The sequence below is a fragment of the Panthera onca genome, chromosome E1 (genome assembly GCF_046562875.1).
Source record: "Panthera onca isolate mPanOnc1 chromosome E1, mPanOnc1 haplotype 2, whole genome shotgun sequence".
Taxonomy (NCBI): domain Eukaryota; kingdom Metazoa; phylum Chordata; class Mammalia; order Carnivora; family Felidae; genus Panthera; species Panthera onca.
In genome coordinates, this window is record NC_138352.1 from 33,917,725 (window position 1) to 33,940,505 (window position 22,781).

General features: G+C 39.1%; 1 protein-coding gene and 1 long non-coding RNA gene across 17 annotated transcripts in view; one reads left to right on the forward strand and one right to left on the reverse strand.

Annotated features, from left to right (window-relative positions):
- The first annotated feature begins 10 nt into the window (after window positions 1–10).
- LOC144614345 (uncharacterized) lies at window positions 11–17,783 on the forward strand. Of its 2 annotated transcripts, none has more exons than XR_013552051.2 (3): window positions 11–368; window positions 13,488–13,703; window positions 17,467–17,783. It is a non-coding gene; the product is annotated as an uncharacterized LOC144614345 (long non-coding RNA). The 2 variants fall into 2 exon arrangements; XR_013552052.2 differs by lacking the exon at window positions 11–368 and adding an exon at window positions 2,840–3,142.
- The window catches only part of EFCAB5 (EF-hand calcium binding domain 5), a 187,732-nt gene continuing 175,054 nt past the window's right edge, over window positions 10,104–22,781 (reverse strand). For 14 of the 15 annotated variants that reach the window (XM_078437557.2, XM_078437554.2, XM_078437552.2 and 11 more), the window contains one exon: window positions 10,104–10,684. In XM_078437557.2, coding sequence (XP_078293683.1) covers window positions 10,491–10,684 — 194 coding nt within the window. In that variant the 3' untranslated portion in view covers window positions 10,104–10,490. Of the gene's footprint in view, window positions 10,685–18,939; window positions 21,928–22,781 lie in introns of those variants that run through there. The other variant, XM_078437563.2, reaches the window with a different exon arrangement.

Genomic DNA, 22,781 nt, shown 5'->3' on the forward strand with positions numbered 1-22,781 from the left:
CTGGGCGGCCTGAAACACTTTTAGCGGCTGAATCCGTCTCTTGAGCTGCTTCCGTCTTGCAAGGGCCCGAGTCCGACGGCTTTTGGCTTTGTTTGGAAACCAACTGGCTGCCTGGACGTTTTGAAAAGAAAGGAATTGACAAAATTCTAGGCCAGCAATTCCCAAAGTGTGGTTCCGGGAACATCACCAGGAATTTGTTAAAATGCAAATTCTCTGGCGGTTTCCCAGACTTACTGCATTTGAAACTCCCGGATGGGGCCCAGCAATCTGAATTTTACAGAGCCCTGCAGGTAGCTTTGATAGTCAAGTTTGAAAAACACTGCCGTAAAGCTATCGACTTTTTTTTTTTTTTCCACCGAGGCTTCAGTGTGAGTATACCTGGCTCAGGGTAACTTGGCAACTGAAAATCTGTATGTTAATATAGGACCCATGCTCATAGACGAAATTATTAATAACAGCATTGTGGTAATACTGGATATAGGAATCAAAATTATGTTATATATATATATATATATATTGTTTTGTTTTGGTTTTAAATTCTAGTCGCTTTTCATCTGTTCATCCACCAGCTCTTGACCTGTTCAAAACTAGTTTTCTAGCAGCCAAAGAGATCTTTTCAGTTACTGACAAAAGGATGTTAAAATCTCCAACTGTAATTGTGGATTTGTTTATTTCTCCTTTTAATTCTGTCAGTTTTTGTTTCACCGATTTTGAAATCCTATTATTTAGGTATTTAAACATTCAGGATTGTTAGGTCCTCTTGCATTGACCATGATACCATTAAGAAATGACCCTGTCTTTTTTTCTCTTTATGTACTTTATCTGATTTTAATATAGACAGTTTTTATTGTTAGCATAGTTTATCTTTTTCCATCCTTCTAACCTATTTTAATCTACTTGTGTCTTTATATTAAAAGTGGATCTCATGTTGATAGTATATACAATAAAACCTTTGTGAGTATAATTCATTCTGGAAACATGCTTGTAATCCAAAGCATATGTATATGAAAGTGAATTTCCCCATAAGAAATAATGGAAACTCAGACGATTTGTTCCATAACCCAAAATACTCACATAAAAATGATTATAATACTGTAATAAAATACAAAATAATATAAAATATAAAGAAAAATAAATTAACCCGCACTTAACCTTTGAAAACCTTTGTGGCTGGTGTGAGGGAGACAAGAGAGAGAGGAGGGTTATTGTGTAGGACAACTTTCACTACCACTAACGGGGTCACTGCTGTCTGTTGGCTCAATGGAATCTTCTGCATGGGGGCCATTGTATATGCTCACAGGGATGTTGACTACAGTACAATATTAATAAACTTGTCATATACTGTATTTTATTTGTATATTATTATTTTTAATTTGTATCCAAGTTAGCATATAGTACAATAATGATTTCAGGAGTAGATTCCAGTGAATCATCCCCTATCACACTCAGTGCTCATCCTATTAAGTGTCTTCCTTAATGCCCCTTACCCATTTTGCTCATCCTCCCACCCACAACCCCTCCAGCAACCCTCAGTTTGTTCTCTGTATTTAAGAGTCTCTTATGTTTCCCCCCCTCCCTGTTTTTATATTATTTTTGCTTCCATTTCCTTATGTTCATCTGTTTTGTATCTTAAATTCCTCATAAGAATGAAGTCATATAATATTTGTCTTTCTCTGACTAATTGCACTTAGCACAGTACCCTCTAGTTCCATCCACAGAGTTGCAAATGGCAAGATTTCATTCTTTTTTGATTGCTGAGTAATATTCCATTGTGTGTGTGTATATATATATACATATATATGTATATATATTCCATGTGTGTGTATATATATACACACATATATACATATACACACATAGATTACATATACATGTATATATATGTATATATGTGTATGTACATATGTACATATGTATATATGTAATCTATATATGTATTATACACATCTTTATCCATTCATCTTTCGATGGACATTTGGGCTCTTTCCATAATTTGGCTATCGATAATACTGCTATGGATATTGGGGTACATGTTCCCCTTCAAATCTGTATTTTTGTATCCTTTGGGTATACCTAGTAGTACAATTGCTAAGTCATAGAGTAGTTCTATTTTTAACTTTTAAGGAATCTCCATACTACCATTTTTCAGAGTGGCTATACCAGTTTGCATTCCCATATACTGTTTTTAATGTAACTGGGCAATAAAGCAGCAGAGGAAAAGGTCTATATCTGTAGGCAGCCTGACCTAGAATGAATCAAAGCATTCCTAAGCTTACTCTTGTATGGAAAAGCAAAAGACTGTCCATAGGTGCTTTGAAGTGACAAAAAATACACTAGTGCCAGTTATGGGCACTTCCAAAGTTCAGAAAAATCACTGATTTCTGCCAAACACCATGGTCTGAGACTGAGCATCTGAGCATGGGAGGTGATCACCCACAATCCTGCAGAGAGAGAGAGAGAGAGAGAGAAGAACCATTGGCTCAGTTGTGGTGATTGTGTGACCTTTGGCATCACATACTACTCGTATTTGTAAGACATTGCTCATTTATCAAGTTAAAATTTATTAGAATTGTTTATTAGAGGGGCGCCTGGGTGGCTTGGTCGGTTAAGCGTCCAACTTCAGCTCAGGTCATGATCTCACGGTCCGTGAGTTCAAGCCCCGCATCAGGCTCTGTGCTGACAGCTCAGAGCCTGGAGCCTGTTTCAGTTTCTGTGTCTCCCTCTCTGACCCTCCCCCGTTCATGCTCTGTCTCTCTCTGTCTCAAAAATAAATAAATAAACGTTAAAAAAAAAAATTTAGAATTGTTTATTAGAAATGTTTGCTTGTCTTGCAGAATACTCACAGAACAAATTACTTGCAATCCAAGATTTTACTGTATTTGGGTCTTGCTTTTTTTTTTAAATCTACTCTGATAATTTCTTTTATTAGCGTGTTTAGAACATTTTCTTTTGTTCTTTTTAAGTTTATTATTTATTCTGAGAGAGAGAGAGAGAGAGAGAGAGAGAGAATCCCAAGCAGGCTCCGCACTGGCAGTGCAGTGCTGGAACTCAGGAACTGCAAGATCATGACCTGAGTTGAAACCAAGAGTTGGACACTTAACCAACTGAGCCACCCAGGCACCCCTAGAACGTTTTCATTAAAGTGAGTATGAGTATGGCTGCAATTTTTCTATTTTCCTATCTGTTCTTTGTTCTCTAACCCTCCCTGCTTTTTTTTTTTTTTTTTTTTTTTGCCCTCTTTTGGATTAATCAAGAAATTTTTATGTTTCAGCTTACAATTTTTATGATGCAACCTCTTTGTTGACTTATTAGCCATACTTCTTTGCTTATTGTTTTTTAAGGTATTGCTTTAGGGTTTCTTGTATACATCTTTAATTTATCTCAGTCTGTCTTCAAGTAAAGAATATACCTCTTTATGTATAGTTTAAAAACCTTATGGAACACCTGGATGGCTCAGTCGGTTGGGCGTCTGGCTTCAGCTCAGGTCATGATCTCACAGTTCATGAGTTCAAGCCGCGTGTCCAGCTCTGTGCTGACAGCTCGGAACCTGGAGCCTGCTTTGGGTTTTGTGTCTCCCTCTCTCTCTTCCCCTCCTCTGTTTGCATTCTGTCTCTCTCTCTCTCTCAAAAATAAATAAATGTTAAAAAAAAAAAAACCTTACAAAAGTGTACTTCCATTTTCCCTCACTTAAGTTTTGTGCTATTATTTTCACACATTTTACTTCTACCTATGTTACAAGCACACAATAAATTGTTATTTTTGCTTCAAGCAATTATCTTTCAAAGCTATTTTTAAAATAAGAAAAATATTATGTTTATGCACACATTTACTATTTCTATGTAGATCAGATTTCTATCTAGTACAGACTTTTTTTTTTTTTATGCTTACTTGAGAGAGAGAGAAAGTGTAAGCAAGGGAGGAGCAGAGAGAGAGAGGGAGAGAGAGAATCCCAAGCAGGCCCCATGCTGTCAGCACAGAGCTCAATCCCACAACCCTGAGAACATGACCTGAACTGAAATCAGGAGTCAGATGCTCAACTGACTGACCCACCCAGGCGCCCCACAGCCATTCTTTTTTAAACAGTTTTATAGAGCTATAATTCACATACCATGTAATTCACCAATTTAAAGTGTATATAATTCAATGGTTTTTAATATATTCAAGGAGCTGTGCTACCATCACCATAATCAATTTTAGAATAATTTTAATGTCCAAAAAAGAAAGCATATATACATTAGTCACTCATTTCTGCACAAACCCTTTGACCCTAGGTAACTAGTTATCTACTTGTGTCTCCATGGATGCAGTTCTCTCAGTTTTTGCTTCATATGCTTTGAAACTCTGTTATTAGATGTATAAATATTTAAGATTGTTATGGTTTCTTAATTAATTGACCTATTTTTCATTATGAAATGACCTTCTTTATCATGGTAATATTCTTTGCTCTGAAATCTACTTTGTGTGTTATTATTATAGTCACTCCAGCCACTCTGGACATTGACTCCAAAAGAAACTTTAACTCCAAATATTAACTCCAGGGAAAGTGAAAAGATGTTCAGAAAAGGAAAATGATTGTAATTTACTACATGGCTAAGCCCTAAATAGCATACATAGTCATGATAATGCAAATGCTGAATATCAATCTATTCTAATTTAAATTCTAGTGCAATATATTGAAAAGGATAGAGGAATGGGAAATGTTTGTGTGTGTGTGGACGCACATACTGAGGAAGAAGCTGAATCTTTGTAATGCATACTGAGAAGTTAATAAATATTGCTTAAATCAGGGAAAAAAATGTAGCCACACCACATGTTATTTCACAATATGGAGGTACGTGTCAAAATCAGGGGGTTGGGAAACTATGCAAAGGGTCAGATAGTAAATATTTAGGGGTTGTGGGTCTTGGGGTCTTAGTAGCTATAGCAGCTACTCAACTATGCCCTTGCAGTATGAAAGCAGTCATAAACAATATGGGTATCCTTTTCTTTCTTTTTTTTTTTTAAAGTAAACTCTACATCACATGTGGGGCTTGAACTCATGACCCTGAGATCAAGAGTCACTTGCTCCATGGACTCAGCCAGCCAGGCACCCCTGGGCATGGCTTTTCTAATAAAACTTTATCGTAATAGGCCTGAGCTGTTTATTAATTCCCGACCTAAAGGAATTGAAAGTAGTTGACTCGGAGGTAAGAAAAACAGGGGTGAGGTGGGGCTGGGAAATGTTGTGGTCTTAAAAGACCTTGTATAACAAGATGACTCTTTAAATTATGAGTATGTGTTATTTTGCTTAAAATAAAAAGAATCAATAGAGGGTAAAAATAAAGCCCCCTGCCAAGACTGTCTGCCTCTTGCTTAAAGAGACTGAATGGGGAATTAGTTACACAAAATTACCCAGCTCAATATCCTATATATAATGTGAGCTTTTGAATTGGTGTATTGAATCCTGTATTCTCCCATTGCCTTTGGGATGTCGTAATGAAGCAGTTGTGAGATTCTCCTAAAGGTAGAAGGCTGATTTCTCTGATGCATTGTTTCAGAGAGTTCAACTTCTTCAATCACTTGGCAGAGTTTGCAGCAATGGTGGTACCTGCAGCAGTGAATCAGAGACACGGAAAAGACTCCTAACATTTTGAACCCAAGTTTGGGAACTTTAATTGAAGATGGTGTAAGAACAGAAGCAGAGTGAACCAATAAAAGATGGTATCATTACTACCATACTCCTATTACACAACAGAGAATTCCAACTGTCTTAGACTTCCCAATAAGACCTCAAACACAGAACAGTTGACTAGCATTGGATCCAAGGCAACTGTAGGGACCTCAGCACCCAAACTAATGGATCTTCCATTTAATCTTTTGATATTAATGTTACTGATGTCACTTCCCTACTCTTTCAGTCTCTGCTTCTTTTTGTGCCCTCTGCCTTTTTGTGCATTCTTGTCCCTAACCAACTACGCATTTTCTAAACTTTCTCGCTGCCAACTTGTAGTGTCTGGAAGGCAGTATCCTTTAATTTGTTTAAGGCCTGACGTGACACTTTTGGCCTCTCTAAACTCTTTACTGTCCTTCTAGACACTGCTCTTATTGCTGTTTCCTAGTTTGGATTATCCATGGTTTGGTTACTTTGTATATTAGGCCTTTTCACAAATTGGTCTTCCTTTGGCAAGGGGTCAACCCCAGTTCAAAAAGCTGTGGCTACAGTCAGGGTCACATAGAACAGAATATGGCCACCAAGAGGTACCCTCCTAGTTGTGGTCTATGGAAGGGACAGTCAAAGAGAGGTAAAATAGAGCTAATGACTAAGAGATGGAACAGCTACTGAGGATAATTACTATGCCTAAGGACAAAGAAATAGGCAATATTTAATTGATATCTATTGAGGGAGGTCTTTATAATAAAATCATTCAGGGGAGAGTAAGAACACAGAGTTAATGATGTAGGGTGGGGTTAGGTGGGAGTGGCATTGCATAAAACCTACATGAGAAGAATGAAAATTCCCTAAATTACCTGCAGAAGATCTTCTGAGTCTGGATTGGAGATGTCTGTGGAAGTTAAGGGTAGCTGGTTGCTTAAACATATTTAGATAAAGAGGGAATGGGAAGTGAGTCACAAGAGACCAACATATTGTACGATTCCATTTATATGAAGTGTCTAGAATAGGCAAATCCATAGAAAAAGAAAGATGAATAATTGCCTAGGGCTTAGGTGGGGGAAAATGGACAGTGACTACTAATGGGTATGGGGTTTCTCACGGGGGTGATGAAAATGTTCTAAAATTGATTGTTGTAATGGTTGCAAAACTCTCTGAATACAGTAAAAACCATTGCACTGTACCTGTTAAGTAGATGAATTATATATCATGTAAGTTATATTTCCATAAAGCTTGAAAAGAGGCAGTAGAAGCTTTCCTGAGATTCCAGTATCATTGTCTTAAAATCTTAAGTTGTTGCTGGACCATGGAAAGCCATAATTAAAAAGGAAAATGGTCTGGGCAGACAGTCTCTCCTTTGCTGTCCTGCCCACTGCTCCCTTGCAGTGTATTCAGTAAACTTCTATCTCCTTTGTTCTGCCCTGGGTGAATTCTTTCACTGCCCCTGCCACCATTCTCCACCCAATCTGGATGACCTGGCATTTTGTGGCCCATATGGGGAATCTCTGCTGGGCCCAGACTCTCCCTGGATTCTCCAGGAATTTCTCAGGACTTTTCCTCAGAGAACCATCTCTAGTAGTCATTGAGGAACTGATGACCTTGGCTGAGGTCACTCCTTGGTAAGGAGTCAAAGCCCCCAGAGGGAAATTGCCAGACTGCCCTTGCCTGAAAGGGTGAGGGGTTTCCCCTCTTGACCTTCAGAGGAATCCTTTCTTCCCTCACCTTTCTCTTTTCAGCCCTTTGGCAGTCTAACCCTAGTACTCCACCACAACTGAAGCTTTCTGGCCAGGGCAGCTATCCCCATGTGGTCTGAAGGTCCAAGGGCAAACAGGTTCGACACCTCATGCCTGTGAGGGCGAAGACTGCTTTCCTCTCCTCTCCCACTCCATCCCCCTGAGGTCTCTGTTACCAATTTGCAGCACATTTGGCAGCAGAAGCTCATCCAGGACAAATCTGCACCCATTACAGACTCGGTTGGGACTCTTTCTGATGCTGGCTGACGCTCAGCTGCCTTGCTTCCTCCTCCCCTGCACGCTTTTTTCCTTTGTTCCCTCAGATCCAACACCATCTTGATCTACAGGCAAAATACATTCCTACCTGTCTGAGTGAATCCAACAATTATGTATAGGAATGATTATTCAATAAGGATTCCAGGCCATGCCATCAGAGGGTCCCCTCTCCCTAAATCCCATGGACCTGGCTACCAGTGAATTTCACTCCAATCTCCTTTCAGCACATTAAATAATACCATGTTCTGGTCTATAACTGCACAGAACCCCTGATGGACCCACAAGTTGAGGTAGAGACGTGCACCCACCCTGTCTAGCAAGAAGCAGCTACTGAAGATGAGACCTCTACTCAAATACCAAAGATTTGTCATTGTTGATCTGTCAGGGTGGAATCCAGAGGCTGTTTTATGCAACAGGTTTGAGCAATGGAAACCTGAGTAAGGCAAAAGGGCCCAGAGTGATAACCAGGCTGCATGCAAACAGGCTCATTAAATGACCCACCTCAAAAAAGCCATAGGCCCCAGCTGACCAATGGGCTACTTACAACCAGGCAGTTACCAAAAAAGGAAAATTCCATAGGTTCCCATACCTCATTTCACCCCATAACTATAGGCCCCCACCACCGCCTCCTGGCAGACAGCCTATCCTTTGCTGTCCTGCATGCCACTGCTCCCTTACAGTGTTTTCAAAAAACATCTGTCTCCTTTAAAAAAGGGCGGGGGGGGGGGGGAGGCGTGGCTCAGTTGGTTAAGTATCTGGCTCTTGATTTCAGCTCAGGTCACGATCTCATGGTTTGTGGATCGAGCCCTGTGTCAGTCTCTGCACTGACAGCGCAGAGCCTGCTTGAGATTCTCTTTTCTCCCTTTCTCTGCCCCTCCCCTGCTCATGTGCTCTCTCTCTCAAAATAAATAAACTTAAAAAAAATAAAGGGAAAATGGTCTGGATGGTCAACACCATACCGTGTCCATGTTATGTATAAGCTACAGTAAAGAAAGCCAACAAAAAACTAATCAAGCTTCTGAAGTATATAGAACTATAAGTAAAGCAATGTATTCAATAAACGGATTTAAATATAAATCTGTATGTAAATTTTGTCAAGTATAAATAACATCCTCGTCACTAAAAAAGTAAGCTCCTAGTGTTAAGGGATAGTATTTTACTTGAATGATCATTAAATAAATTCAATTAATCTTTCTTGTTGGTTGCTTAATTTTACTTATTTTTTAAATGTTTTATTTATTTTTGAGAGAGAGAATGTGTGTGTGAGCAGGGGAGGGGCAGAGAGAGAAGGGAACAGAGGCTCTGTGCTAACAGCAGCAAGCCCAATGTGTGGCTCAAACTCATGGAACGCAAGATCATGACCTGAGCCAAAGTAGGACACTCAACCACCAGCCACCCAGGCATCCCTGGTTGCTTAATTTTAAAGTAGTTTCTAAAAGACTGATAGCATAATCATTAGTCTGGTAAAGGTTGAAAAGTGTCAGTGAGATGTCTGAGTGCTGGCAAAAGGTAGGATAGATGGAAGCTAGGTCCCCTGGCTTCTTACCAGCTGTTGTGAAGTAGGTAACTCATGCATTGAGCCTATGTCCTCATTTATAAAGTGAGGATAATGGTATTAGACCGCCTACCTTACAGGTTATTGGGAGGTTATAAGCTTGTGTGTGAAAATACTTCAAACAAGTTAAACTCCATGCAAGTGTATGATACCTGTTCTCATTAAGCTAGATGTCATTTAGTTAACTTAATTCCCATGATAATGGTTAATAAGATAGCATTCTGCAGAAAAAGTCCTCTGCTCGCTGCCTAAAATGCCATTTGTATGCACAGTGAACTCTATAAGCTTGTTCTGCAGCCATCAGGATATGTGGCTATCAGTTTAATATCTTCAAGAACATTGTTCCTAGAAATGTTGTTGCAAATGCCCTGAAAAGCCCTCTTCCAAATATGAAATAGGCTTATAGGTTAAGACTGGGCATGCGATCATCCAAGAGATGAGAACTGGTAATAACTCTGCTGCCACTTTATCAGAGAAGGTTAAGAAGGGAGCTCCAACCTCAAATTATAAGATGTTTGCAACACATCACATTTTGTCAACCAAATAAAGAAAATGAAGTTTAATTTCCCAAATTTTTATTAAAAATGGACTCTCATCAGATATGTTATTGCAAAGATGAAATCTCACAAAAGAGCAGTAAAGTTTGCTGTAATAATAAGCTTTAAATAAATATAAACTCTTTTTGCAGTTCTTTAACTTGAGAGGTTTTTGTTATTAAAAAAAGGTGTTTTCTTTTTTCCATGAGTCATGGACATTTTCCTACAAGAATTTCTATTTATTGAAGTAACTTAAGTTGTTAAAGTCAGTAGGGAGGAGTAGTGATCGTTGGGGAGGGGGAAAAGGTGATGCAAATTTAAGTCTCTGAAAAAATTAGAAAAACAATTCCCAGTTCATGTCTTAAAATCTTTATTATTTGGTACTCCTTTAATGTAAAAATAGCCATTTTTCCATAAATCCTCAGTCTTTACTTTGCACCTTTAAAGAGTTGAAATAATTCTACCCAATTAACCACAATAGTCCCACGGCAGATACAAAGCTAAAACTAAAAGGAAACTTTTCAATATAACTTATAACATGCATTTGGTTATGGCTACCTTAACTGGATATTTTTTAGATCAAATTTCTCCTTAGGTAGCATTTTCGTTTTGGAAAATGCTGAGGTCAATGTCTAGGAGCAAAATATGTCTATGTGACACTCCTTTCCAATTGAAGATATTTTATAGTTAACAAGCAAAACTGAACATGACAAAAATAGCCTGAATACAGTACCAATTCATTAACATTTCCCTGGCAAGCTTCCCTTTGGCATTTTTGCATACACATAGGAGTCAGTTTTGGAGAGCAATGGGGGTGCAATGGCACTACTTGTTTTTTTGCTTAGCTCCATGAGAGTTAAACAGATGTGTGCCCAGTGGTATAGGTATTCGATGACACTATTACCAAACTTCCATACTTCGATTCGAGAATGATCTATACCAAGAAAAAAAAAAGTTAGTATGGATTGTTTTGTACCTTTATTATTAAAATATATAAGTTCCAGTATTATGATGAAAGTTCATCAGATATGCTTTGAATCAAAACCATGGCAGAATTTTGTTTAAATGTATAATTATAAGAAAATGGATAAATAAATTTTGATACATTCATATAATAGAATATTGCATAGCATTTAATGAATAAAGAACTAAAGCTACACATTCCATTGTGGATAAATCTCAGAATGTATTATCACAAAAAGCAAGTTGTAGAATAATACGTTCTTTTGGATACAATTAAAATATAATTTAAAACACTGCAAAATAATTTTGTATTGTTTATGGATTCATAAACATGTAAGTAAAAGTAAGGAATCATGCATAAAACTGATAAACATCAAATTCATAATAGTCTTAGCTCTAGAGAGGAAAAAAAGAGAATGGGAGGGATCAAGGAGAGGTAGAAAGTCTCAACTGTTTCTCTAATGTTTTATTTCTTTAAAAATGTCTGACTCAGGGCGCCTGGGTGGCTCAGTTGGTTAAGTATCTGACTTTGGCTCAGGTCACGATCTCATGGTTTGTGGGTTTGAGCCCTGCATGGGGCTCTGCATTAGCAGCTTAGAGCCTGGAGCCAGCTTCAGATTCTGTGTCTCTCTGCTCCCTCCTCCCCACCCTGCTTGTGCTCTGTCTCACTCTCAAAAAATAAACATTAAAATTAAAAAAAAAGTCTGACTCAAACATGTATAACATTCAGATTGGATACAGAATATGGCTCTGTAATGACTACACAGGTGTTAGTCTCTAACTTTGGTTTGTAAACTCTACACCCAACGTGGGGCTGGAACTCAGGACCCAGAGATCAAGAGTCTCATGCTCTTCCAACTGAGCCAGCCAGGCACCCCTATAATTTCTATGTTTAAAATTTTTCCTAATTAAAATTTATTTTAAAATATGTAATAACTGCACACCATATGTTTCATTTGTTAAATTGTAAACTATTAAACTGCCATTCATAAAAGTTACTTTTTCCCAGGAGTCAGTGACTAATATCCAGATAGAATGGTCCAATGAAAAGAGAATATACTTTAAAATTGAACATATCTGGGTTTCAATCTTGGCACTATCCCAACTAGTTCTGTGACCTTCAGCAGGCCACTTAATTGGTGTTAGCCTGTTTCTTCTTCTACAAAACAGGGATAACACCTCAGAACTGTTATGAGGATTAATAAGAAAAGATATTTAAAAATCTGTCACAGAGTAGCTGCTAAAACAATATTTCTTTCAGGTGCCTCTCACCATTAGCTCAATGTTTTATTCATTTTTGTTACTTCTTATGTCTACCACAGTGACTAATCCAATAAATGTTGGCTAATTTGAGTTGAATAAACCATTAAGTGATACTTATAATTGAATAAGAGTTTTTAAATGTCATCTTCTATCTAATGGCTCATTAATGACAAGTATGTCCTTCATGGATCTGTATTAGAATGACAGAACGGGGTGCCTGGGTGCTCAGTTGGTTAAGTATCTGAATCTTGATTTCAGCTCAGGTCATGATCCAGGATCTTGGGATCAAGTCTTGTGTCTGGCTCTGTGCTGAGCATGGAGCCTGCTTAAATTCTCCCTCCCTCCCTCCCTCCCTCCCTCCCTCCCTCCCTCTCTCTCTCTCTCTTTCTCTCCATCTGCACCTTTCCCCCTGCTTGCACTCTCTCTCTCTCTAAAATAAAATTTTAAAAAAAGGATAACAGGGACACCTGAGTGGTTCAGTCGGTTAAGCATCCAACTCTTGATTTTGGCTCAGATCGTGATCTCACAGTTCATGAGTTTGAGCCCTGTATCGGGCTCTGCGCTGGCAATGCAGAGACTGCTTGGGATTCTCTCTCTCCTCTCTCTGCCCCTCCCCTCCTCTCTCTCAAAATAAATAAATAAACTTAAAAAAAAGAATGACAGAACATTTTATTTCCCTATATTCTATCCCTTCTTTCTATGAAGGAACAAGATTCCCTGAATTAGATTTAGCCTTTCTATGATTTCAGTTTTGACTTCAACAATGAAGCTTTGACTTCAACAAAAGTACAATACAAGATATGAAAGGCACGTAAAAAGTAGGAAACATTCACAAGTCTCAATTTTTATTTGAGGCTGATTTAAAACATGGAGGTACAATTTTCTAAAACTTTTTCTTTCAACACACACAGAGGCACTGTCTTTTCTCTCAGTTGTAACTGTTCAATAAATGTTGAAACAACATTAAATTACAGAATGGTTAAATTAGGTCTTTCAAATATTAAAAGTCTTTTCAGATTATAGCTCAGTAACAAATGAATAAAACAAAAACAGATGGTGGTCATGAGAGCATAGTACAAATATCTGATTCATCTCAAGTTCTGGGCAATCCCAGACCAATCCACATACATACTTAAAATATTGAGGTGCACTAGTTGTGCACTGGAAAGATTGCTTTGATTATCTTAACGTTCCAGTGTTATGAATCTAAAGTTCATCCCAGAACACACCTAAAACCAAACCTAATTCATTTTCTGAGATATCGGCTCTGCTGCACCCCACAGTTTTTATTCTTTCTGCCCTTTCCAAATCCCCATTAAGAGCTCTGTTCCATTGATGCCTGCCTGCCACAGCGTTTTTATCTCAACATCCAAATGAAACAGACCCCTATCTGCAGCCATTATTAAGCTAGTCGGCCATCTCCACGGTGACTCAAGGACATGAGGATGGGGAGGGAGGCCTCTCCCTTTCACAAGCCCCTGTTGCTTATTTCCTGTCTTATTGTTACCCAGGACAGAAGCTCTGAACCTATCTGGGTTGTGATCCCTGTTTGCCTGCGTTTTCCAGTGAGAGAGTGATGTGTTAACAACAGCTGTAATGATTTCTCTAATGAAGCCTCCTTGGCTCTGTTGGGTTCCCATTAACAACGGTTGAGCGCTACTGCCCTCTTGTGGTGGATGGACGCCAGATTTTGCCGCTTGGCAGATGACAAGAGCCAGATTGCACAGGTTTGGTAATTCTTTCAAACAGACCAATTTGTTTCTTTTCTAACTGTTAGAAATTGTGTTTTGTTTTTTTGTTTTTTTGTTTTATTTATTTATTTATTTATTTATTTATTTATTTATTTATTTATTTATTTATTTTGCCTTGGTAAAGCTTATAGTAAATTATTGGAGGAAATCTGAGCTAAAAAAATTGCTGGGTCAAACCCTTGAATCTGTTTATAAACCTATTAACTCAGAAACATTTAATGGTATTTTTGTAGGTTTTAGTTTAATCAAACTTTTAATTACATAAGGAATTGATTTTGCTGAAAGCTGTGGGATAGTCCAGGGTATTTCTAATTCAAACTCCCTTTACAGATCTCTGTTTTAACACTAGATTAGTAAAATCCCCTTTTGGGAATTATAGGCAATTAGAAAGATGGGCAAAGCAAAAATAATGAAGTACTTAAGCATCAAGTTCAAAAGTCAAAGTATAACTGCTCCTTTCAACTAATAACCCAAGTATTTCTTGAATGCTTCTCTCCTTAGCCTTAGTTCTTAGTTTTAGTTCCTTTATTTCTATTGTTTTGTATACCTTGTGCCACCTTTTAACATTACTGCCACATGCAATGGGCTGAATGTCCTGCAACATCATATAGCTAAAAGATCATGTGTGTGCATATTTCAGTCAGTTCTTAAGTAGGTCAGAACACCCATATTTGCCATGGCTTTCAGGCACTTACTATGTTATCATTAACTTAAAGTGATCCAAAATGTACTGTAGAGTGCTGCTTCTAGGATCAGTGTTAAATGGGGAGGTAAAAACACATTTTTTCTCAAATTATCCAAAGTTGGGTAGAAGTTTGTTCCAGACTGAACATTGTGTTCTTGCAGGCATATTAGTTTCATTTCTGTTGGTATAATTTCCTTACAATATCACATTGTATTGGTGCTTTTTTTCATGATATATCTATAAATCAAATATGAGAGGGGCGCCTGGGTGGCTCAGTTGGTTGAGCATCTGACTCTTGGTTTCTGCCCAGTCATGACCTCACCGTTCATGGGTATGAGCCCCACTTGGGATTCTCCCACTCTCTCTCTGCTCCTCCCGACCTCATTCTCTCCCTCTCTTTCTCTCCAAATAAATAAACTTTTTTTTTTAATGTGAGAATTGAAATCAATGCAATTTGCTTTACAAAAATTCATAGTTTAATGCAGTAGACTCTGAACTCTGATTATGTACTTCCATCAGTAACAAATATTGAGCATGAGCCCCAATACATGTATATTTATTTATAAATCATTCATTTTAAAACAAAGTAGGCAGTGATGGGCAATAGGCAATAATTACAAACAAAAGTCCTATAGTATTTTTCTTACACCCCAAAAGTACAGGTATCAGCTGTTTGTCCTTTTGTTTCCTCCTTTTTGTTTGGAGCTTTGTCAAGGAAGCTTACAGAGGGCTCTATATTCAGTAAACACACTCATAATCTCCCAGTTTTCACTCTGGTCCTCTCCCTCTCAACTGTGTCTGATGTCCCCCAGTCCAGAGACTTTCTATGTTATCCCCTTTGAGAAATAAATTTCTAGTGTTGGGGAGAGGAAGTTGCCCAGTGGTGTGATGTAGAAATGAGATACAGACAAAAACACTAAAAACAGAAAGAAAGGAGAAACAACAGGGAAGAGAAAACTTCAAAAAATAATTATTGTTGGGGTGCCCAGGTGGCTCAATGAGTTAAGTGTCAGATTCAATTTCGGCTCAGGTCATGATCTCACGGTTTGTGGGTTCAGTCCCTGCATCCGGTTCTGTGCTGACAGCACGGAGCCCACTTAGGATTCTCTCTCTCTCCCTCTCTCTCTGCCTCCCCCACTCACACCCTCCCTTCCTCCCTGTCTCTCAAAATAAAGCATATGCTCACACAAAAACTTGTAAACAAATGTTCATAGCAGCATTATATACAATAGCCAAAAAGTAGGAACAACCCACATGTCTCCATCAACTGATAAATGGATAAATAAAATGTGCTATATCCATATAATAGAGTATTATTCAGCCATAATAAAAGAATGAAGTATTGATACATAGACCAAAGATGAACCTTGAAACATTATGCTAAGTGAAAGAATCCACCTTGTATGATTCCATTTATATGCAATGTCTAGAACAGGCAAATCCTAGAGACAGAAAGTAGATTAGTGATTGCCAGGGGTAGGGGTAGGGAGGGGCAAAGAATAGAACAGCTAATGGGTGCTGGGTTTCTTTTCCAAGTGATGAAAATATTCCAAAATTAGTGGTGATGTTTGCAAAACTTTATGAATATACTAAAAACTACTGAATGGTACAGGATAAATTGGTGAAATTTGTGGTATATGAATTATAATCTCAGTTTCTGAAAAAAGACAATGGGTCATTGTCTTCAAGATTATGTTCCCTGGGAAACTAAAAATCAAATATGAGGGTTGAATAAAAACATTTTCAGACATGAAAGTCTCAAAAAATTTACCATTCACACACTCTTTCTCAGAAAACTACGAGAGATACGCTACCTCAGAGCAAGGCAAAGTAAATTCTTATGATAGCAGCAAAATGGATTTCAGAAGGCAACTGAGTAGCAGATCTGGGTGGGGGAAGACCCCAGATAGAAGGAGAATCAAGATCTCTAGAGGGATGGCTTCAAGGCAAAAAAAAAAATGGAACTAAAAAAAATTACCTGATAAACCTTCCCCCAAGGGAAATTATATGGAGACAAAATGGATGGGGTGGGAATTGTCAAGAAGTACAAAGAAAATTTAGGAATTTAAAAAATAAAACTAAGGGGCCCCTGGGGGCTCAGTTGGTTAAGCTTCCGACTTCGGCTCAGGTCCTGATCTCACAGTTTGTGGGTTCAAGCCCCGCATCGGACTCTGTGCTGACAGCTCAGAGCCTGGAGGCTGCTTCGGATTCTGTGTCTCCATCTCTCTCTGCCCCTCCCCCGGCTCACGCTCTGTCTCTGTCTCTCAAAAATGAATAGACATTTAAAAAACTTTTTAAATAAATAAAAAAAAAAAGTGAATTATTTACTTCAGGAAAGACAAAAAGTGAAAAAGGAGCAACCAAAATATGTTATATGTTCAGCTGTGGATCATATTTGCATAGGCAAAATCATGTAAACAATGCATTTTGATTTAACTCCAAATGATAATATAATTACATTGGGAGGACAGGATAAGAGAATGGTGGTACAACAGAACTCAACTTTCATCTATAATAAGAGGAAATCAGTTGACGAGGTTTAAAATTGAGGAATGAAAAGATAGCAATGCTCTACAGTATTAAAAAGACAGAAATGTGCACATGCCAGAAGAAATAGTCAAAAGAGTCAAAAAGAATGGCCTCTGGTGAGGGGACCTGGGGAGACTGAGAAGAGAGAAGAGGGATGGGCTAATGACTCTTTTGTTAGAAGGCTTTTAGTTCCAGTTGACCTTTTAAAATACTTTTAAAAAACATATAATTTTTATACTCCTTTGAGATAAAAGATTATTTAACATCCACTAAAATGAAAAAAAAAAAAAAACTGTGTCAAGGAAATCTGGAAAAATATCTTAGCCTTAAATAGAAAAATGTTCTCATTCAACTGATTTTTAACAGACCTTATTGGATATTAAAGCATCAGTGATGGTACCTAGATAAATAAAACCATGTTGTTTCTCTAATTTCAATAACAACTGTTGGAAAACTTCAAAATTTAAAACCAAAAGCAAAAAGAGAATTGATGATTTGATTTTTTTTCTTTCTTTTTTCCCCCAGGATGACTTGGACTAGAGATGGAAAGGGTCTGCATGCATGGGAAATGGGTCAAGCATCCAGGCCCCAGGTCTTTACTGAACCCTAAAATAGTTTCCCAGACAGTGTGTGAGTTGAGTGCTTCTCCAATATCTTTCATACAACACCCTTTAAGAGGTATTTGCCAGAACAAAAGGAATCTATTCTGAAACTAAATGGATGTTTCCTCCTCTAGAGCCTGAAATCTGGTGAGCATCTCATAAAAGGCACCCTCAAAGCTCCCTGTTTAACCCAGGTCTAACTGTGATTGCAGGTGGGAAAACAACAAATCTCAGAAGGAATCACCACCCAAGAAACCAAGTCTAAGAAGGCGGTAGAGAACTGTAACTAAATCCAAACCAATGAGGGTATATAGAGGGTCCAAATTAATAGGACAAAACAATATTCTTGGTATCTTGTTCATTTCACTTTGACTTGTTTAAAAGAACCAGGCATATGATCACAGTTGCATATTCAGTTCAGTGCTGTGTTCACATTTCTTATTTGTGGAAAGTTGGTAGTGTCTTATTAAAGGTTCCTATCTCATCTTCAGCTGTGCCATGAGGAATGAAGGAGAGGCTTGTCCCACTCTTGCAATGGAGGGAGATAGAGAATAGCAATTGCTAGAGCCACCACGATGGTGGCAATAGTGCTTAGGGAAAGATCGCCTGGGGAAGGTGAATCTTGAAGACAGTTAATCAGGGTTGTGAGTCCAGCAGTCCTTCCCCCATGATGGTGGGTCATCTCCCTCCATTGCCATCTCTGGTGGATCATGGTGGTGTTTTTTTTGAGGAAGCTGGTGAGTTTCTTTATAGATGGTAATAGCACATCTATCTGGCTGCTTTGGCAGAGGAGGAGCTCTAGGGCTCCTGCAGGGGAACTTCTGCAGAGACCAGCATCTATAGACTTAGAGACCCTTGGATTTAGGCATGGGGAGGAAGTATGGCCACTTGGCAGAAATACAGGCTCTAGAGAGCAAAGTGATTCTGGTCACACTTGAAATGAGAGATCATTCTTCTTGCTTCCAAGTCTGATAACATTTCCCGGTAGATAACATGTGTCTAACCCCCTGGGATGGGGACATGGGACAGGTATGGGACACCCTACAGAAAGAGCAGGCAAAGTTGGCAGCATAGGTCCAAAGTGGAGTGGGGAAAATAGATCCTTGAGAAGGTGGTCAGGTCATGGGTCTTCGGGAAGAAGAGGACAACTACTGGAAGTGCTTTAGGCAGAGTGACAGAGGTTGTTGATGCACTACTGCATGCACAGCTGTCTGGGTCCTGGTCCAGGGGTCACTGGAGGCACTGGGTTCCCTTACAGGAAAGTATGTCAGCAACATTCACATGCAATGAATGGCACAGCCTTAGGACGCCAAGCTTGCCGAACAAAGCTGTCCAATGCTCCTTCATAGATGACAGCCTCAATCTTAAGGTGGGATTCAGCTGCCTGGAATTCCACCAGAATATAAAATACCCCTTTTGATGCAAATCAAAACCACAATGAGATATCATATCACACCTGTTAGAATGGCTGTTATCAAAAATTCAAGAAATGACAAATATTGATGAGGATGTGGAGAAAATAGAACCCTTGTACACTGTAGGGAAGGTAAATTGGTAGAGTCATTGTAAAAAACAATATGGAGGTTCCTCAAAATACTAAAAATAGAACTACCATGTGATCCAGCAATTCCACTTTTGGTATATATCTGAAGGAAAAGAAATCACTGTCTCAAAGGGATATCTGCACCCCATGTTTATTGCAGTATTATTTACAATAGCCAAGACATGAAAACATCCAAGACTTGGATGGATGAAGAAAATGTGGTGTACATTTCGTATATACAACGAATATTATTCAGCCATAAAAATAAGGAAATCCTGTCATTTGCAACATGGATGGCCCTGAAGTCATTATGCTGAGTGAAAAAAAGTCAAAGTCAAGTACTGTACGATCTCACTTGCATGTGGAATCTAAAAAAACTGAACTCAGAAACAGAGCATGAATTGGTGGTTACCAGAGACAGGGGCTATGTGCAAAGGTGGTCAAAAGGTACAAACTGCCAGTTATGAGATAAATAAATTCTGGGAATGTAATGTACAGCCTTGTGATTATAGTGAACAATACTATACTGTATATATGAAAGTTTCTAAGAGAGTACATTTTAAAGGTTCTCATCACAAGAAAAAAATCTTTTAATTAAAAAATGTTTATTTACTTGGGGGGGGGGAAGGGAGAGAGAGAGAGAGAGAGAGAAGGAGCAGGGGAGAAGCAGAGGGAGAGGGAGAGAGAGAATATCAGCGGGGCTCAATCTCATGAACTGGGAGATCATGGCCTGAGCCAAAATCAAGAGGCAGATGCTTAACCAAATGAGCCACCCAGGTGCTGCCCCCTCAAATCTTTTAATTATGTGAGGTAATGGATGTTGACTAAACCTATTGGTGGTGACCATTTCTCAATATGTAGATATATCAAATCATTATGTTGCATACCTTAAACTAATACAATGTTATATGTCATTATATCTCAATAATAACTGGGAAAAATAAAAAAAAAAGAATAAAAAATAAAGTGTACCTTTTCTAAGACATTAAAAAAATATATATTCCTTTCTAGAACTAGGATGAAGTAGGGTGAAAGTTGACAGCAGAAGTCCTAAGAAAGTGTAGACACATCACCAGCCCTGATTTTATCTTCTTGGCAAAATCATTAGTTTGAAAGGCTTGGTGGGTTAGGAGCTGTGTTAACAGTCCCTCCCCAACCTGGGCAGAAATGACCACTGTTGGTGGTATTTCATGCTAGGTAGTGTTGTTGACCGGGGCTTTAGTTAACACTGCTAGAAGGCTCAGATAAATTTTGAGCCACAAATTGCCCCGCCAGAGGCTCTTCTCTTTCAGGCACAAACAGAAAGGTGCCCCCGTGAGTTCCCCTTCTTTCCCTAAATGGAGAGCTTACAATTTCCTAATACAATTGCGTCTGAAGGAGAGAGGGTTGGTGTCTGGGTGGCCTATGAACTTTCTTGATTGCAGCAGAGACTGCTATAATGCTAAAGGTTTGGCAGTGGTGGTGGAAGGGGGGCCTGAGGGCTATTAGGGTTCTGGCTGAATCCAGCTGTGTTAACTGCAGTTGGAATTCCTGCCACCTGAGGACACTGCTGGAAAAGAGAAAGTGGTGGAAGCTTTGGCAATCAAGGCTGCTCAGGAATTGGCTAGCACAGCTGAAAGGAGAGGAGAGGAGGCAGAAATTTGCATGTTTACCCAAACAAAGGAGCTGCATGTGACTATAGGAGTTAGTTCTGGTAGGCAAATCAGAGGTGGAACCTGAACTGAAAAGATTCCCATAAAGCATTGGGACAATGTTACAGAAGATGTCTTTGTCTGGAGATGAGCTAATTGAGGGTGAGAGCCAAATCCTGAACACACTTGCAAGATGGGGAGTTGTGGGGCTTGCTCCTCATCCCCAGCTCCCATCTGACAAAAGGACTAGATTTTTCAGTGGTGAGCGCCTGTGTCCTTGCCCGAGAAGGTGAAACAGCAGTCTGAGAGGACACCAGTGACCCTAGCAGCAGGGTCTGGCTCTAGGCCAAGGGGCTGGCATGTTGGGGCCTACCAAGTGGAGCAGGGACTCAGGTCGCACGTGGAGGGGAAGGGCCTACTGGTGCTCATGGTGGGGACTAAATCTACCTTAAAGGGAGGAGCAGCAAGCAGGCACTGACACAGAGATGTTTCTTCTGGATTTTTAAGTCTTCAGTGAACAGTGAGTGAACAAGTATGGAACAAGTGTAGACAAGGATAGAGTTAAACAAGTTTTAATCTTTGGTTTTGCTCTTATTATAATTTCCCTTGAATAGCACCTTAAAAGAAGTGATACCTGTGACATCTATAAATTCAGAGGCTCCCATGAATCAGCCCAGAGTCATGAGGCTACAGGAGAAGCCATTCCAAATACACATTCTAATCTTTATTTTTTTAAGTGGATTTATTTATTCTGAGAGAGAGAGAGAGAGAGAGGAAGGGCAGAGAGAGAGGGAGAGAGAATCCCAAGCAGGCTCCACACCTTCAGCCCAGAGCTTGATGCAGGGCTCAGACTCACAAACCCATGAGATCATGACTTGAGCCCAGATCAAGAGTCAGATGCTTACAGATGCTTAACTGACTGAGCCACACAGGCACCCCAGAAATTCTAATCTTAACTTTTATTTGAATGTCATGTTCTCTCCTGTTCTCTAGCATTCCCAAACTTCTGAGAGTATCTTGCTTTCCTAGGCGATTCGATCTCTCCCCTTCATCTATCTGCCCTGGCTCACTGCTACATGCTTCCACTGCCAGAGACACCCTGAGGAGTGTGGTTGCCTTCCCCTTCTCAGACTTTCTCTGGTTCTCAGCCTCTTGGCATAATATGCACATCACAAAAGTCTAGAAACCCTTCTGACTTAGTCCAGAGTCTCTACAGAGAGTTGGAAAGGTGGAAGGGGAGGAAAGGGACAGGTTTAGTAAAAAACTTCTACAGAGCCATTTTCCCAACTGATGGTTAGTTTTTCATCAGTAACAAAATAGATACAAACTTTAAATTTCTTCCTAACTGGTACATTCGCACAAATGGCCTGAGGTCTCTGGTGGGATAACATACACCCATGGAAGAATGTATGCCTATATATGTATAGATATTTCTTTTTTAAAATTTTAATTCCAGTGTAGCTAACATATGGTGTTGTATTAGTTTCAAGTGCACCATATAGTGATTCCACAATTTTATACCCTCCTCAGCGCTCATCATAAGTGTACTCTTAACCCCTTCACCTAATGGGTATTAAGGAGGGCACTTGTGAGGAGCACTGGATGTGATAGGTAAGTGATGAATCACTAACTTCTACACCTGAAACCAATTTTACCAAATATGTGAACTAACTAGAATTTCAGTACAAATTTGAAATAAAGAAAATCCCTTCACCTATTTCACTCTGGATATTTACTCTTATATGTGGTCAGTTCTCTGTGGCCAAAGAGCTCATCACCTTTTCCAACCTGGGAGCTCCCCTACTCTGATTTCTGGTGACTCTCCTTCTCCAAAAAGTCTACATTACTGGCATATAAAGTCTCATGATCTATCATTTTCTTTGGTTCTTCATTGAAACCCGAAGATAGTAATAGCCTTTTTCCTTAATGTACTTGTTTCTTTTCCTCACTGCAGCCCATATCCTCTATTGTTTTTTAGTAAATAATGCACATGTAGTCAATAAAGTGGGAGATGAACATGATTCTGAATTCTCAAAAGTGTGGCATAGACAGTGACTTTGGGTA